At 43.0% G+C, this 15374-nt stretch overlaps 1 protein-coding gene across 1 annotated transcript in view; it reads right to left on the reverse strand.

Moving 5' to 3' along the window:
* Positions 1 to 13124, reverse strand: part of taf1c (TATA-box binding protein associated factor, RNA polymerase I subunit C) — a 41236-nt gene extending 28112 nt beyond the window's left edge. Inside the window, exons 1-3 of the mRNA XM_048545402.2 lie at positions 12854 to 13124; positions 9400 to 9496; positions 418 to 527 (exon numbers count right to left, since the gene is read on the reverse strand). Coding sequence (XP_048401359.2) covers positions 418 to 527; positions 9400 to 9496; positions 12854 to 12991 — 345 coding nt within the window. The 5' untranslated portion in view covers positions 12992 to 13124. The remainder of the gene's footprint in view (positions 1 to 417; positions 528 to 9399; positions 9497 to 12853) is intronic.
* Between the last annotated feature and the right edge of the window lie 2250 nt (positions 13125 to 15374).

Below are 15374 nucleotides of genomic sequence, written 5' to 3' on the forward strand. Positions count from 1 at the left end.
AACAAATTTAAATAATAGAAGCAACAATAACTCTCCTCTTCATCAATTAATTAATAGTTTTGTTCCACATTATGCCATGACTTAGCATGTTGCAACTAGTCACCCACATCCATTAAATTAACTAACTAACTCAGTGTGCCTGCACTAATAGATTTCAATAGAATGGAATATCAAATTTACTGATACAAGTTCACCACTACTCTAACCAAGCAATTAAGCCACTAATCACTAAAAGATCCTTACACCCTTTATTAAAAGAAATTAAAACAGATGTAGGTTTAGCACAGACATTGGTTAACTATCACAAGAATGAAGGGCCACAGACAATGCAGTTTTTAACAATGAGTTCGTACATAATTAGTTTTTCAATTCCTGATCTATACCTCAATATGAAATAAAACAATTCACATAACATACCTGTTCTGTGAAATTAAGAGCACCTGTTGCCATTTCATTCCCTCCTCCGGTTGTCACTAGCCTCCCAGTGTAAGTTAGATCTTCCAGGCTTGCTGGCCGAAACTTGAAGACTTAAGCAGAAAGAGAAAATATTGAGTTTAGGTATAAACAACAGGAAAAAAATACATACACAGAAAGTAGACTTTCCAACAACAGCTACACCCATGAACCAAATGTGTTTAAGTTGAGAATGTTATTTAAAAAATGATAGTGCATTTAAGCTACTTTTTGTTTAAAAATGGCGCATATTTCATGGATAACAAAATGATAATAAGACCAAACGATGTAGGAACCGAAGTAAGAAATTCAGCCATTGAATCTATTCTGCCATTCATGAAATCATAGTCGCAATCCTCAGCTCCAGTTTCCTGCCTTATCCCCAAATTTACTTGATTACCTTAGTGATTAGGTGTATTCAAGGTTGAAATAGGCAGATTGCTACTAACTCAGTTTCAACTGGGCTTTGCGGTTGAGTATTTCCACAGTAAATAACTAACCCGAGAGGGGGAGATAAGTTCTCCTCATCTTGGTAAGATGGGGCGGGAGCGTGTCAATTTTCCCTTTATTCATTCATGGGATGACAGCGCCACTGGCTAGGCAGCATTTATTGCCCATCTCTGATAGCCCAGAGGGCAGTTAAGTTAAGCTGTGGGTCTGGAGTCACATGTAGGTCAGATCAAGGACAGACAGCAGTTTCCTTCCCTAAAGGACATTAGTGAGCCAGACGTTTTTTTTCTCTTGGCAATCGACAATGCATTCATGGTCACAATTAGACTTTTAATTCCAGATACTTAAGAAATTCAAATTCCACCATCTGCCATGGTGGGTTTCGAACCCAGGTCCGCAGAACATTGTCTAGGTCTCTGGATTAACAGTCCAGCGAGAATACCACTAGGCCATTGCCTCCCCATTCTAGGGCATGTCAATATTAAGGAGGTGGTAGTGTTGGGTGTCTTGAAAAACATTATCTCCAGGGCTTGATGGGATCTATCCAGAATACTGAGGAAGGCAAGAGAGGAGACTGCCAGGGTCTTGACAGAGATCTTTGTATCCTCTTTAGTCACAGAGGACGAGAGAATAGCCAATGCTATTCCTCTCAACGAAAAAGGAGGGCATCAGCCTTACATTATTTGGCAGGGAAATTCCTGGAGAAGATTCTTAGGGATACACTTTGATCACATTTGGAAAATAATCAACTCATTAGGAATAATTAGCAGGGCTTTGTGCGGATGAGGTCTTGTCTCTCAAATTTGATTCAGCTTGAGGATGTGAAAAAGATAATTGATGAGGGTAAGGCAGTGAATGCTGACTACATGGACTTTACTAAAGCATTTAATAAGGTCAATAAGAACCAAAAGAACTGTGGATGCTGTAAATTAGAAACAAAAACAAAATTGTTGAAAAAGTTTAGCATGTCTGGCAGCATTTGTGAACCAGAACTTGAGCCAGTTCTGAGGAAGGATCATTTGACCTGAAACATTAACTCTGATTTTTCTCCACAGATGCTGCCACACCTACTGATCTTTTCCAGCAACTTTTGCTTTTGTTACATTTAACAAGGTCCCTCATGGTAGGTTGGTCCAGAAGATTAAGTCACATTGGATCCATGGTGAGTTGATAAGTTGAATATAAAAATCGGCTTGGTCACAGAAGACAGAGGGTATTTGTGGAGGGCTGTATTTCTGACTGGAGGTCTGCAACCAGTGCTCTTCTGCATGGATCAGTGCTAGGGCGGGGTTTAATCAGACAAGTGGAAGGGGATACATTTTGCGAGGTCAAATGCAAGAGGAAAGAGCACAGTAAATGACAGAACCTTTAGGAGCATTGAGATAGTGAGGTATATTGAGGTACTCCCCGAAAGGAGCAACACAAATGGTTAAGTTGATAAAGAAGGCATATGGCATGGTTGCCTTCATCGGTCAGGAGACTGAGTATAAAAGCTGCTAAGCCAACGTTGTAGTTGTTGAAAACGTTAGTTAGCTCATATGTGGAGTATTGTGTGCAGTTCTGGTTGCCACATTACACAAAGGATATAGAGGCTTTGGAGAAATTTCAAAGGACATTTACCAGAATTTGCCTGGATTGGAGTTTATTAGCTATAAGGAGCAATTGGACAAACTTGGATTGTTTTCACTAGAGCAGAGGCTGAGGGGCAACCTGATAGAAGCATATAAAATTATGAGAGGAATGGATAGGCTGAATAGTCAGAGTCTTTCTTCCAGTGTGGAAATGTCAAATACTAGGGAGCATAGGTTTAAGGTGAGAAGGAGAAAGCAAGGAAAGTTTGTTTTTTGTATCTGTGGGTTTAAGTCATGTTCCCTAAACAGAGACAAGAAAAGGAAAAATCAAAGCTGACAATCCAACCTTTGGAGATGCTGTTTTTAGGAAAAGACATGATACTAAGTCTCTGTCTACCCTCATTCCACGACATGATTTTAAATAAGATTGAGGGACTTATCCCCCATGTTCTGGCCAATATCTATCCTTCAATCCACATCACGAAACAGAATCAGATCACTGTGATTCCTGATGTGGAGGGATTATGAGCAAAGGTTAAACAGGTTCAGACTCTACGCTCTGGAGTTTAGAAGAATGAGAGGCGACCTCATTCAAAGATAGTAGATTGTAAGGGGGTTTGATAGGGTAAATGCCGAGAGAAAGACTTTCCCAACAGGGGAAACAAAGATTAGAAGGCATAGTCTCAGAATTAAGGGGCACTAATTGAAGACTGAGATGTGAAGGAATTTCTTCCCTGAGGTTTGAGTGTCATTGAAATTCCTTGCCCCAGAGAGCTCTGGGGGCAGAGTCTTGTGTAGAGTTAAAGCTGATTTAGATTCTTGATCAGTATGTGAATCAAGCATTATGGGGAAAGGTCATGAGGAGTGGCAAATCAGGCATAATCCTATTGAATGGCAGAGCACGCTTGAGGAGACAAATAGCCTAATCCTACTATTGTTCCTACTTCTTATGGTCTTATTTTTAAAATGCTGTTGCAGGGATTAGCTGAGTGTAAATTGGCTGCCATGTTTCTACATTACAATACCATCTGCACTTCAAAAAGTACTTCATTGGCTGTGAAGGACATTCGAATTTTTGGCAGTCATTGAAAATGCTATGTCAATTGAAATCTATCTTCTTTTTACAAGCTATACCCATGGCTTAGATGAGCAATCCAAGTGTGATGTATCCAAGATTGCTGCTGATACAAAACTAGCTGGCAAAGTGAGCTCTGAAGAGAATGTAAAGAGGCAAAACAGAGATCAGTTTACTGCTTGGCCAAGATGGTGGCTAAAGGAGTATTATATAGTCATGTTCTATTAGCCACAAAGGTAGAAATAGCAGAGCACAAAAAGTTAATTCTTTTTGATAGGCAAGGTACCAGAAAATATTTGATTTGTGTGGTTTACTGCATTAGCTATTCCATGAGGCACCAATATACAGCACTGAGTGGATAACTTGATCAATCCATAGCAACATGATCATGTTCCATCTTCACAACACCAGAAACAGCCAGGCCTTGGTAGGTATTGACACTTGGGTGTTTCCATACTGAGGGCCTCTGCAGAGATTGCGGCAGCTACATACAAAGGTGGCTATCAGGATGAAGGCAGTGTCGGGTGCATTTCTTCCAATTCTTATCTCGAGTGGAATATCAGGTTTCTATGAAGATTACCACTCAAACGACTGTCACTGCATAGGACTGGGCATGGCCCAGACATCCGCCATGTATGGCAACACAAAGAGCACCTTGCAGCTGATGACTAGGATCTTAACACAAATCGAGAGGGAGCACTGTCCCCATGTCTAGTCTTTGTTTCACCATAACTATCTCCTCCTTTTGAAGAAAGGCACTTCTAATCACAAGTTCATCAGGAAGTTGTCTGCATTTAACATTGGGGCCCTGCAGGGAAATGAAATGGCAGGTCCTGTTTGATGGTCCTTGAGAAGACTCAAAGATTTCTGGCAGAATGCCTCATGTCCAGACTTTTCAAACAAGCAGCAAGATATAGCTGGCTAGTGGTGCGAAAGTCCCTCCCACTTCACACATCAGCTTCAAGGTGGCTGCAATGGGGAAAACACCATTGGCCACCTCCTTCTGGAACACACCATTATAAAGAAAGTCTCAGCAGGGCTGCAGTGGTTTGATTGAAGTTCATCGCAAGCTGTTTTATGATGTAGGACTCTGGTGCCATACTTTACAGACTGTTCCCCAGGATGCACGCTGAGACAAACAGTAAGTATAGCTGGAGGGTCTTCAACCCAGTAAAAGATGTTCTTTGGCCTGTCTGAAACTTGGTAATCTTCCAGTGCAAGTTGTCGTCCACAACCAAGTGTTACAGACTGACACATTGCAAACTTCAGGACTGTGCTAAGGGATACAATGGAACTTAGGTCAGCTGCCACAGAAGTGCAGTGGGGAAATAAGCCCAAGACTTTTCAGTTATAGTATAATGTGTAGAGCCAGTCAGGCTAGACACTTCACATGAAATATATATTTGTAAATATCTAGAGTGCTGCAACTGTATTGAGGCATCTGTTTGCAGCATTTTGTTGAGAGAAATGTTAATTTTACTGCACTTTGCTCAATTTTAAATGTCTTGAATGTACATTTAAAAATGTTGTGAACAAGGTATTTTTCTGGAAAAAGATTGATTTGTGTGCCCTTGCAATATGAATTGTTGAAATTTAGCACCAGAAAGAAATTAAGTAGGCATAAAATCTGATCTTTAGTTTTATATGGAATGCTGTGCAATAAAGTCTTACTGCAATTGTATGGGGTTTGACAGATTGTAAACAATTTTGGTCTCCAAATTTAAGGAGGATACAGTTGTTATTAAAGAGGAAACAAAGTTTTACTTCATTGATTCCAGGGAAGTACAGATTGTTCTACAGGGAAGAGTTGAGTAGAATTGGCCTTTTTTCTCCAGAGCGTAAAATTAAAGGTGGCAGCATTGAAACAAATTTTAAAAAGTGATAAATATAAGAGGTTGTTTCCCCTGGCTAGAAAACAGAGAACTACAAGTCATAATCGCAGAAGAAAATGGCCAGCAATTTAGGACTGCAATGAAAAAAATCTTTACTCAGGGTGCAAATATTTGGAATTCTCTAACTTGGATGGTTGTAGATTCCTACTCATTGAGTTCATGGGTTTTCTTGGACACTGGTAGTCAAAGGGTATCAAGACTGATCAGCAGCTTAAACATAGAAGATAGGAACAGGAGGCAGCCATTTGGCTAAGGAGAAAGACACAATGATGCTCCCACGTGTTACTGTCTTTATTCTTTTAGATGATAGTGGTTATGGGTTTGGAAGGTGGTATTGAAGGAGTGTTAGTGAATTTCTACACAACACAGAAAGGACACACTGCTGCTACTGAGTACTGGTGGTTTGAGGAAACGTTTGGCAGCGAACATACAGGGATGCCCCAAGTTTTCTATAGGCATATAAACAGTAAAGAGGGATAAAAGGAGGAGTAAGGTCAACGAGGAACCAAAACAGGGAATTACACCTCAAGTCAGGGTGTACAGATTAGCTATTAAATGAATACTTTGTGTTTGTTTTTACTAAATAGGGAGAATCTATCCTAACCACGATGAAAGAGGACAAAGCTCAGTCAGTAAAAGGGTTCCAAATTGATAGTCAATCTAACACTTCTGCCCTATCAGTACTTAAAGTTAACAAGGCACCTGGGCCCATGACAAGATGCATCCAAGGGTTGAAAAGGAAATGAGAGTGAAAATTGCAGGAGCGCTGGCCATCTTTCGGTCTTGCCTACACTTCAGGCAAGTTGCCAGACTGGAATAATGCAAACATCACAGACTTATTCAAGAAAGGTTGTAAGGATAAGCCCAGCAATTACAGACCTGTCAGTTTAACTTCAGTGATGGGTAACTTCTAAAGACAATTATTCAAGCTAGAATGAATAGTCACATGGAAAATGATAAGTTCATTGGGAAGTGTCAGTACAGATTTCTTGGGAAATAGTGTTTATCCAACTTACTGGACAATTTGAATGGTAACACAATGTTCAAAGAGGTAATGTCGTTGATATGGCGTACACAGACTTTCACAAGGTGCTTGATACAGAGCCACACCACAGACGTGAAGAGACTTACAGGACATGGAATAAAGGGGTGTGTAGCAAAGTGGATACAAAATTGAATGGGTGAAAGGAAACCTGGAATAATGGTGAAATGATATTTTTTGGGCTGGAGAAAGACTTGTAGTGGAGTTCCCCAGGGCTCGGTATTGAGGCCCCTGCTTTTCCTGATAATATATATTGGTGATGTAGTTTTTGGTGTGCCTGAAGCAATTTCAAAGTTTGCAAATGACACGAAACATGGAAGAGTTATAAACAGAGGAGGACAGTGCAGAACACCAAAAGAACACAGTCAAGTTGTTGCATTGGGTGAATACGCAGCAGATGCATTTCAATGCAGAAGAGTGAGGTGGCGTTTTTCATAGTCATAGATTTAGATAACACAGAAACAGACTCTTCTGATCCAACTTGCCACACTGACCAGATATCCTGTACATACCTAGTCCTGTCTGTCAGCACGTGGCCCACATCCCTCCAAACCCTTCTTATTCACCTACCCATCCAGATGCCTTCTAAATGCTGATATTGTCCCAGCCTCCACCACTTCCTCAGGCAGCTTGCTCCATACACAAACTATCCTCTGAAAAAGTTGCCCCTCAGGTCCCTTTTAAATCTTTTCCTCTCATCTTAAACCTATGTCATCTAGTTTTGGACTCCCCTGTGCTGGGAAAATGGAGGACAGGTGAGGATAATGGCTGTAACTGCTGCTTTTTTTTTTAAATTTCTTTTCAGTGCTGAAGCTGACTTCCTCACTTTCTTGGAGCAGTAATTACTGTGTTTATAAGCTTTGCATTCTTTTTGGAATTTTAATAAAGAATCAAAACCAATGATACTTTAAACAGGAGGAAAAAGAGCAAAGATGAAGTTTCAGGATGCAACCACAAGGAGAGGTCAGAGGAATAAGCAATGCACTTCCAGAGCTGACTGGCTGAAACTTTGATGGGAAAAACATTGAAAGACAATATCAATAAGGGGATACAATCAGTATTCCATCTTAGCAACATGGCTGTTCCGTTTGTGTTGCAAATTGCTGCTTTGCATGAACCTTGGAGGTCCTTGCAACAAAAAGAAAATGAGTGTGGGTACAATTCTAAAGGTGGTGTGGCATCAGTTCCTCTAATCCCACCACCAATGATTTTCAGACATGATACAACATTGAACCCTTCTGTTGTATTCACTCATTTGCTTGGGCAAGAATCTTTGCCTCGGACACACCCCACCTAGATTGCTGCCTCTGGCCTTATACATGCAGATCATTGAGAACTGTCCATGTGACATGTCTTAATTTCACTGCTCCGCCCCTTGCAAAATTATCTCTCTCTGAACTGACTGCACACTATGTTTCTGGTCCAAAAAAAGGGCATGAGGAGTCCTAATTCACCATCACTTTCCTCTGCCTGAGTGAGCTCATCCTCATTTTGACGAACAACTTTTACTTCCTTCAGATCAAAGAAGTGGCCATGGTTAGACACGTGGACCACAGTTATGTCTGCCTCTTTGGGAGGTAAATGGAACACTCCTTGTTCCAATCCCACTCAGGTCTCTCCCCACAACTCTTTCTCCAACAGCTGCATCCCTCTCTCATCCAGAATTGTAAACATTTAACAATTTCACTTCGGATTCCCGCCCTGCTCTCACCTTCACCTGGTCCATCTCTGACTTCTCCTTTCCCTTCTTTGACATCTGTTTCAATTTCTAGGGATAAGCTGGCCACCGTTATCCACTACAAATCCAGTGATTTCCACGGTTCCCTGGGCAATATATCCTCACACCCTGCTTCCTGTAAAGACCCTATTCCAATCTGCCAGTTTATTTACTTCTGTCACATCTGTTCCAATGATTCTGTCTACCTGCCTCAGAAATATCCACCGATTCCCCGCCACTGATAAAACCCAAACTGAGCAGGCTTTGCTGAACACCTACATTCTATCCACCAAAAATCACCCTGAGCTTGCAACTCCTTGCCACTTCAACACACGACTGTGTTCCACTGCCAGAATTTCTGTTTCAGGCCTGCTGCAGAGTTTCAGCGTGGCTCAATGCGAGTTGGAAGAACAACACCTCGTTTTCCACTTGGAGACCCTGCAGTCTTCAGGTCTCAATTATTTTAGAGCCTGCTAACCTCTTTCCATTAACTTTATCCACCCCCACATCCCAGGCCTGGTCATCACGCAGGTTGCTCTCAGCACAGCCAATTCATTTTCACCTACACTTATGGTCCCCGTTATCAGCTTTTCTTTTTCCCTAGCATGTTATCACCCATCTCTTTGTCTGCCTGTCATTCTCTGTCTTTGAGTTCCATCTCCATCTATCTGCTCACTTCTTTTCTCCACTCACTGTCTTCAGCACACGTACCACTATTTCCTAGCTATTATCGGTTCTGAAGAAGGTTTGCTAGACTTGAAAAGTTAACTATGCTTTCTCTCCAATTATGCTGCCAGTCCTGATGAGTTTCTCTAGCAATTCGTATTTTTGGAACATAACATTCAAGTTAAGGTTTGCATTGCAGATCATTGACCTGTTCCAGTTATAATGAAAGGTTGTCAGCGTCAAACTCAGCTCAGCTTCTTCCAGATACTACCTGACCAGCTGAGGCTTTTTGCGCTCTATTTAATTCTCAGATAGTCAGCACCTGCTGCCTTTTGCTTCAGTTCCCACTATAAACAACTTATCACATGGTGGAAAGCTATATGGCAAACGAGAGGAGTAAAACAGTGGGGATGAAAAGATAAGCTAAATGTCAAAGTGTTTCACAATAATGCTGTTCATCCAAGAGCCCTCACTCGTTTCTTACATAATGTTACTGTCAACTTAGCTGACTAATGAAACCAACTTTGCATTACCTGTTTTGGCTGGAAGTAGTGGAACTGCAATGGGTTCCAATGGCTCCCAACTCTCTCGCTTCAGACTTTTCAGGGCTGACCATTTTAATTCAGTTTCCTGCAATAACAGTTGTGTGAGTATATACAAAAAGAAACATTCAAATGCCATGATTCAAAGAAAATGAAACTTTAAAAAGATTTAACCAGTCACTTTGTCGTGAGGACTTGAATTTTGCTGAAAAACGGTGCATTGCTGACGATTTTCATCCTGCATTTGTCAGGACGAGTGCAAGAACACCAAATGATCACAATAATTTATACTACAAAAGAAAAAGAATACTCATTGATTGGAAAGGCAAATTGTATGACCAAATGATTTTTAAAAGAGTCTCTTTTCAGCATTATAGATCATAAGATAAAAGTGCAGAATTAGGCCATTTGGCCCATCAAGGCTGCTCCACCATCCAAACATGACTGATAGGTTTCTCAACCCCACTCTTCTGCCTTCTCCCTGTAACTCTTGATCCTGTCACAAATCAAGAACCTGTCTTCTGTTTTAAATATACTCAAATAGCTTGGCTTTCACAGGCTTCTGTAGCAATGAATTTCACAGATTCACCATCCTCTGGCTGAAGAAATTCCTCAATACAATTCTAAAGGGTCATCTCTTCACAGTGGGTAGGCGATGGCTTAGTGGTACTATTACTAGGCCATTAACCCTACTAGCAATTACAGACCTGTCAGTTTAACTTCAGTGATGAGTAACTTCTAAAGACAATTATTCAAGCTAGAATGAATAGTCACATGGAAAATGATAAGTTCATTGGGAAGTGTCAGTACAGATTTCTTGGGAAATAGTGTTTATCCAACTTACTGGACAATTTGAAGTGGTAACACAATGTTCAAAGAGGTAATGTCGTTGATATGGCGTACACAGACTTTCACAAGGTGCTTGATACAGAGCCACACCACAGATGTGAAGAGACTTACAGGACATGGAATAAAGGGGTGTGTAGCAAAGTGGATGCAAAATTGAATGGGTGAAAGGAAACCTGGAATAATGGTGAAATGATATTTTTTGGGCTGGAGAAAGACTTGTAGTGGAGATCCCCAGGGCTCGGTATTGAGGCCCCTGCTTTTCCTGATAATATATATTGGTGATGTAGTTTTTGGTGTGCCTGAAGCAATTTCAAAGCCATTAACCCAGACAGTCAGCTAATGTTCTGGAGACCTAGGTTCAAATCCCATTGATCACCATGAAATCATTGTCAATTGTCAGAAAAACCCTTCTGGTTCACTAATACCCTTTGGGGGAAAGAAATCCATCATCCTCACCTGGTCTGGCCTACATGTGACTCCAGCCCCACAGCAATGTGGTTGACTCTCAGTTGCCCTCTGCAATGGCAAGCAAGCCATTCAGTTGTACCAATCACTACAAAGTCTCAATGAAATGAAAATGTATGAAGCATCTGGTATTGACCCAGGCACCAGAAAAGACAGCGGCAGAGACCACCCTACCAAGCTCCTCCTCATCCTGACTAGGAAATATATTGCTGCTCCCTCACTGTTGGCTGAGTCAAAAATCCTGGAACTCCCCCCCAATAACGTTGTTGGTCAACCCACTGCATGTGGACTGCAGCAGTTCAAGAAAACAGATCATCACCACCACCTTCTCAAGAGCAACCAGGGACAGGCAATAAATGCTGGCCAGCCAGCAATGCCCACATCCCACAAATGAATAGGAAAAAAACTGTGACCATTCCCTAGTCAAAACTTGTTCTACACAGGTCTCTAGGCATTCTCTAGGTTTCAATGAGATCTCCTCCCATCTTTCTAACCTCCGTCGAGTACAGACCCAGAGTCCTTAACCCACCCTTCGTATGATATGGATGTGCCTGTGTTGGATTGGGGTGGGCAAAGTCAGAAGTCACACAACACCAGAACCATCGGATGAAGGGGCTACACTCCAAAAGCTTGTGGTTTTAAGTAAACCTGTTGGGCTATAACCTGGTATCATGTGGCTTCTGGCTCTTCATATGACAAGCCCTTCATTCCTGGGATATAAAAAGATTGAAAAAGAACTAACTCAAACTTCCCCCTTGAGCAGAAATATTATTGAGACAGCAAAGTTTCACCTGATTATCTCTACATTTCATCTGAAGTTCCTGTGTAGAATCTAATTTTATGAAATGCTTTTCAACTCAAAACAAATATCTGATAGATTTGTGATCAGAGAAAGTGGGAACTGCAGATGCTGGAGAATCCAAGGTAACAAATTGTGGAACTGGATGAACACAGCATGCCAAGCAGCATCTTAGGAGCACTGCTTGGCCTGCTGTGTTCATCCAGCCCCACACATTGTTACCTCTGATAGATTAGTATTACCTTCCCTGCAGCTATTCCTTCTCATAACTGGGGTGCCCTCTTGTAATTTTCACTTTCCACTGCTTGAAAATTTGACTCATCTTCCACCATCTATGAAAATAGGGGTCAGGATTTACCTTTCTGCACTCAAGCCTGTTCTACCACTCAACAAGATCACGGCTGAGATAACATAATAGTGTGGAGCTGGAGGAACACAGCAGGCCAGGCAGCATCAAAGGAGCAGGAGAGTCGACATTCCTCCAGCTCCACACTGCAATGACTTAGATGTACGAAACACGTAACCACGTTAAATGTGTCCAATTTTGGGCCCCACACCTCAGAAAGGACATACTAGCCCTGGAGCGTGTCCAGCAGAGATTCACATGGATGATGCCTGGAATGGTAGGTTTAGCATATGATGAACGACTAAGGATCCTGGGATGGTACTCATTAGAGTTTAGAAGGTTGAGGGGAAATCTAATAGAAACTTACAAGATAATGTATGGTTTAGAAGGGGTGGATGCTAAGAAGTTGTTTCCGTTAGGCAGGGAGACTAGGACCCATGGGCACAGCCTTAAAATTAGAGGGGGTAAATTTAAAACTGAAATGAGATGACATTTCTTCAGCCAGAGAATGGTGGGCTTGTGGAATTCATTGCCGCAGAGTGCAGTGGAGGCCGGGACGTTGGATGCCTTCGAGGCAGAGATCGACAAATTCTTGATCTCAAAAGGAATCAAGGGCTACGGGGGAAGAGTGCAGGGAAGTGGAGTTGAAATGCCCATCAGCCATGGTTTAAATGGCGGAGTGGAATTGTTGGGCCGAATGGCCTCACTTACACTCCTAGGTCTTATGGATGTTGTTTGGCCTGCTGTGTTCATCCAGCTCTACACCTCGTTATCTCAGATTCTCCAGCTGCTCTAACCTAGCAAGCAGTCTTCAGTATTAACGGCGAGGCGTCCCCAGCATGAGGGAGACCCAGTACAAGTATGTTTGATTGCTTTGTTGTTCCAGCGTGAGGTGGTGCAACGAGCCGTTACTGCCCCCATCTCTCCCCAAAGCTGCTCCCCAGGAGGGGAGGCGGCGTTTCCCGCTCCCGCAGTTCGACCCTCACCTGTTGGCCCCCGCCCTCCGCACAGAACGGCTGGACATGTTCATACTCTCCCCAGCCCCCTGGCTCCCAGGGGTTCCAAGCGGAGGGACCGGAGTTGTAGAAGCTGGGATAAAGGGAGTACGGGAATGCGCTCTCCATGCCGCCGTCGCTGAGCCCGTACGGCACCCGTACCGAAACCCGACTGCGCGTGCTGCCCGAAGCGAGGACCGACTTCCGGCGGATGCAACAATGAGGGGGCGGGCCCTTCACGGGCGAATTGTTCGACCCGCCGCGGAGCCCAGCAGCGCGCGACTTTGCTGTGGGTGCTCGCGGACGCCATGTTGGTGAGGGCGAGTGAAGTGGAGCTCCCTGCGTTACCCAGGGCAACGGAACGCCCTCCGGCAGAAGCCGCTCCGTGGGTGTGTGCTTGTTCCGAGAGCACCACAGGCTGTCTAGACTTGAACCGAACACAGCTGATGCATCCTTTAACCAGTAATGCAACTCCCCACCTCTATTGCTTCCGCCTCTGTCTCGACTAAAGCATCGATATACTGGAAAGTTAAGCTTCCAATCCTATCCCTCTTTCAACCATATCTCTGTGATTGCAACAAGATCGTAATTGTATACATTAATCCAGTTTATTTGCCTTGCCTGTTATACAACTTGCATCGAAGCAAATGCACTCCAAGCCTCCAGTTCCGCTGAGCTCCGCAACCTGTCCCTGACTGCTCTTACTCTGAGTTATTGTATCAGAGATAATGCGAACTGTTATCTTGGATTCTCAAGCATCTGCAAAGTGTGGAGTTGCTAAGATGCTGCTTGACCTGCTGTGTTCATCCAGCTCCACACTTTGTTATGTCTTCCTCTGCGTTATATTTGCTTTTGACTCAAGCCCTTCCCCAGCCTGTATATTTACTGACTTGCTACTCCAGATCATAGCCCCACCACACTAGTTTAAACCTCCCTGCCAAGATATTGTTGCCCCTCCAGTTTAGGTCCAATTTGTCCTGCCTGTTCAGGTCTCCCCTTACCTGGAAGGCATCCCAATGACCCACTTATCTGAAGCCCAAGCCCCCTACACCAGTTCTTTAACGATAACAAAGTGTGGAGCTGGACGAACCCAACAGGCCAAGCAGCATCTTTAGCTACATATTGAATTGTAATGTCTCTGTTCCTAGCCTGAGAAGCACATCGCATGGGGAGTAATCCTGAAATTACTATTTTAAGAGATCCTACTTTTCAGTATACTACCTAGCTCCCTGAATTAACGAGGTGTGGAGCTGGATGAACGCAGCAGGCCAAGCAGCATCTTAAGAGCAGGAAATCTGACATTTCAGGTCCAATCGGCTTTCCTGCTCCTCTGAAGCTGCTTGAACTGCTGTGTTCATCCAGTCCTACACCTTGTTATCTCAGATTCTCCAGCATCGGCAGTTCTTACTATCTCTGATACAATCCTGGAGTCTCTCTTGCAGCCACAGAATCAACTGTGCACTATCAAATCTCTAATTACTATTGTTTTTCTCATTATCCAGAATTCAGTTCAGCACGAACATTTCTGAACTACTGCAAGGTCAGTCTCAAATAAAAGGAGTTTTGACGGGTATAAAATTCATAGCACAATGGTTCAGCAGTTAGCACTGCTGTCACATGGCACCACAGATCTGGGTTCAGTTCCAGCTTTGGGCAACGGTTTGTGTGGAATTTGAAAATTCTCCCCCCTTGGCATAGATTTCCTCCCATAATCCAAAAATGTGCAGGTTAGATGGATTGGCCATGCTAAATTGTCCAAAGCATGCAGGGGTGTGCAGGCTTGGTGGGTTATCCTTAGGAAACAAAAACAGAAGTTGCTGGAAAATCTCAACAGCATCTACATAGAACATTACAGCACAGTACAAGCCCTTCGGCCCTCGATGTTGTGCCGACCTGTCATACCGATCTCAAGCCCATCTAACCTACACTATTCCATGTACGTCCATATGCTTATCCAATGACATCTTAAATGTACTTAAAGTTGGCAAATCTACTACCGTTGCAGGCAAAGCGTTCCATTCCCTTACTACTCTCTGAGTGAAGAAACTACCTCTGACATCTGTCCTATATCTTTCACCCCTCAATTTAAAGCTATGCCCCCTCATGCTCGCCGTCACCATCCTAGGAAAAAGGCTCCCGCGCTCTGCAGCTTCCTCCCTGCCTGACAGGTACATACTTATTGTCTACAGGAATAGTGCCAGATGACTGGAGTATAGCAAATGTGGTTCCCCTGTTCAAGAAGGGGAGTAGAGACAACCCTGGTAATTATAGACCAGTGAGCCTGACCTCAGTTGTTGGTAAAGTGTTGGAAAAGGTTGTAAGGGATAGGATTTATAATCATCTAGAAAAGAATAAATTGATTAGGGATAGTCAGCACAGTTTTGTGAAGGGTAGGTCGTGCCTCACAAACCTTATTGAGTTCTTTGAGAAGGTGACTAAACAGGTAGATGAGAGTAAACCGGTTGATGTGTTGTATATGGATTTCAGCAAGGCGTTCGATAAGGTTCCCCAC

This window comes from Stegostoma tigrinum, chromosome 1, assembly GCF_030684315.1.
Source record: "Stegostoma tigrinum isolate sSteTig4 chromosome 1, sSteTig4.hap1, whole genome shotgun sequence".
Classification (NCBI taxonomy): Eukaryota; Metazoa; Chordata; class Chondrichthyes; order Orectolobiformes; family Stegostomatidae; genus Stegostoma; species Stegostoma tigrinum.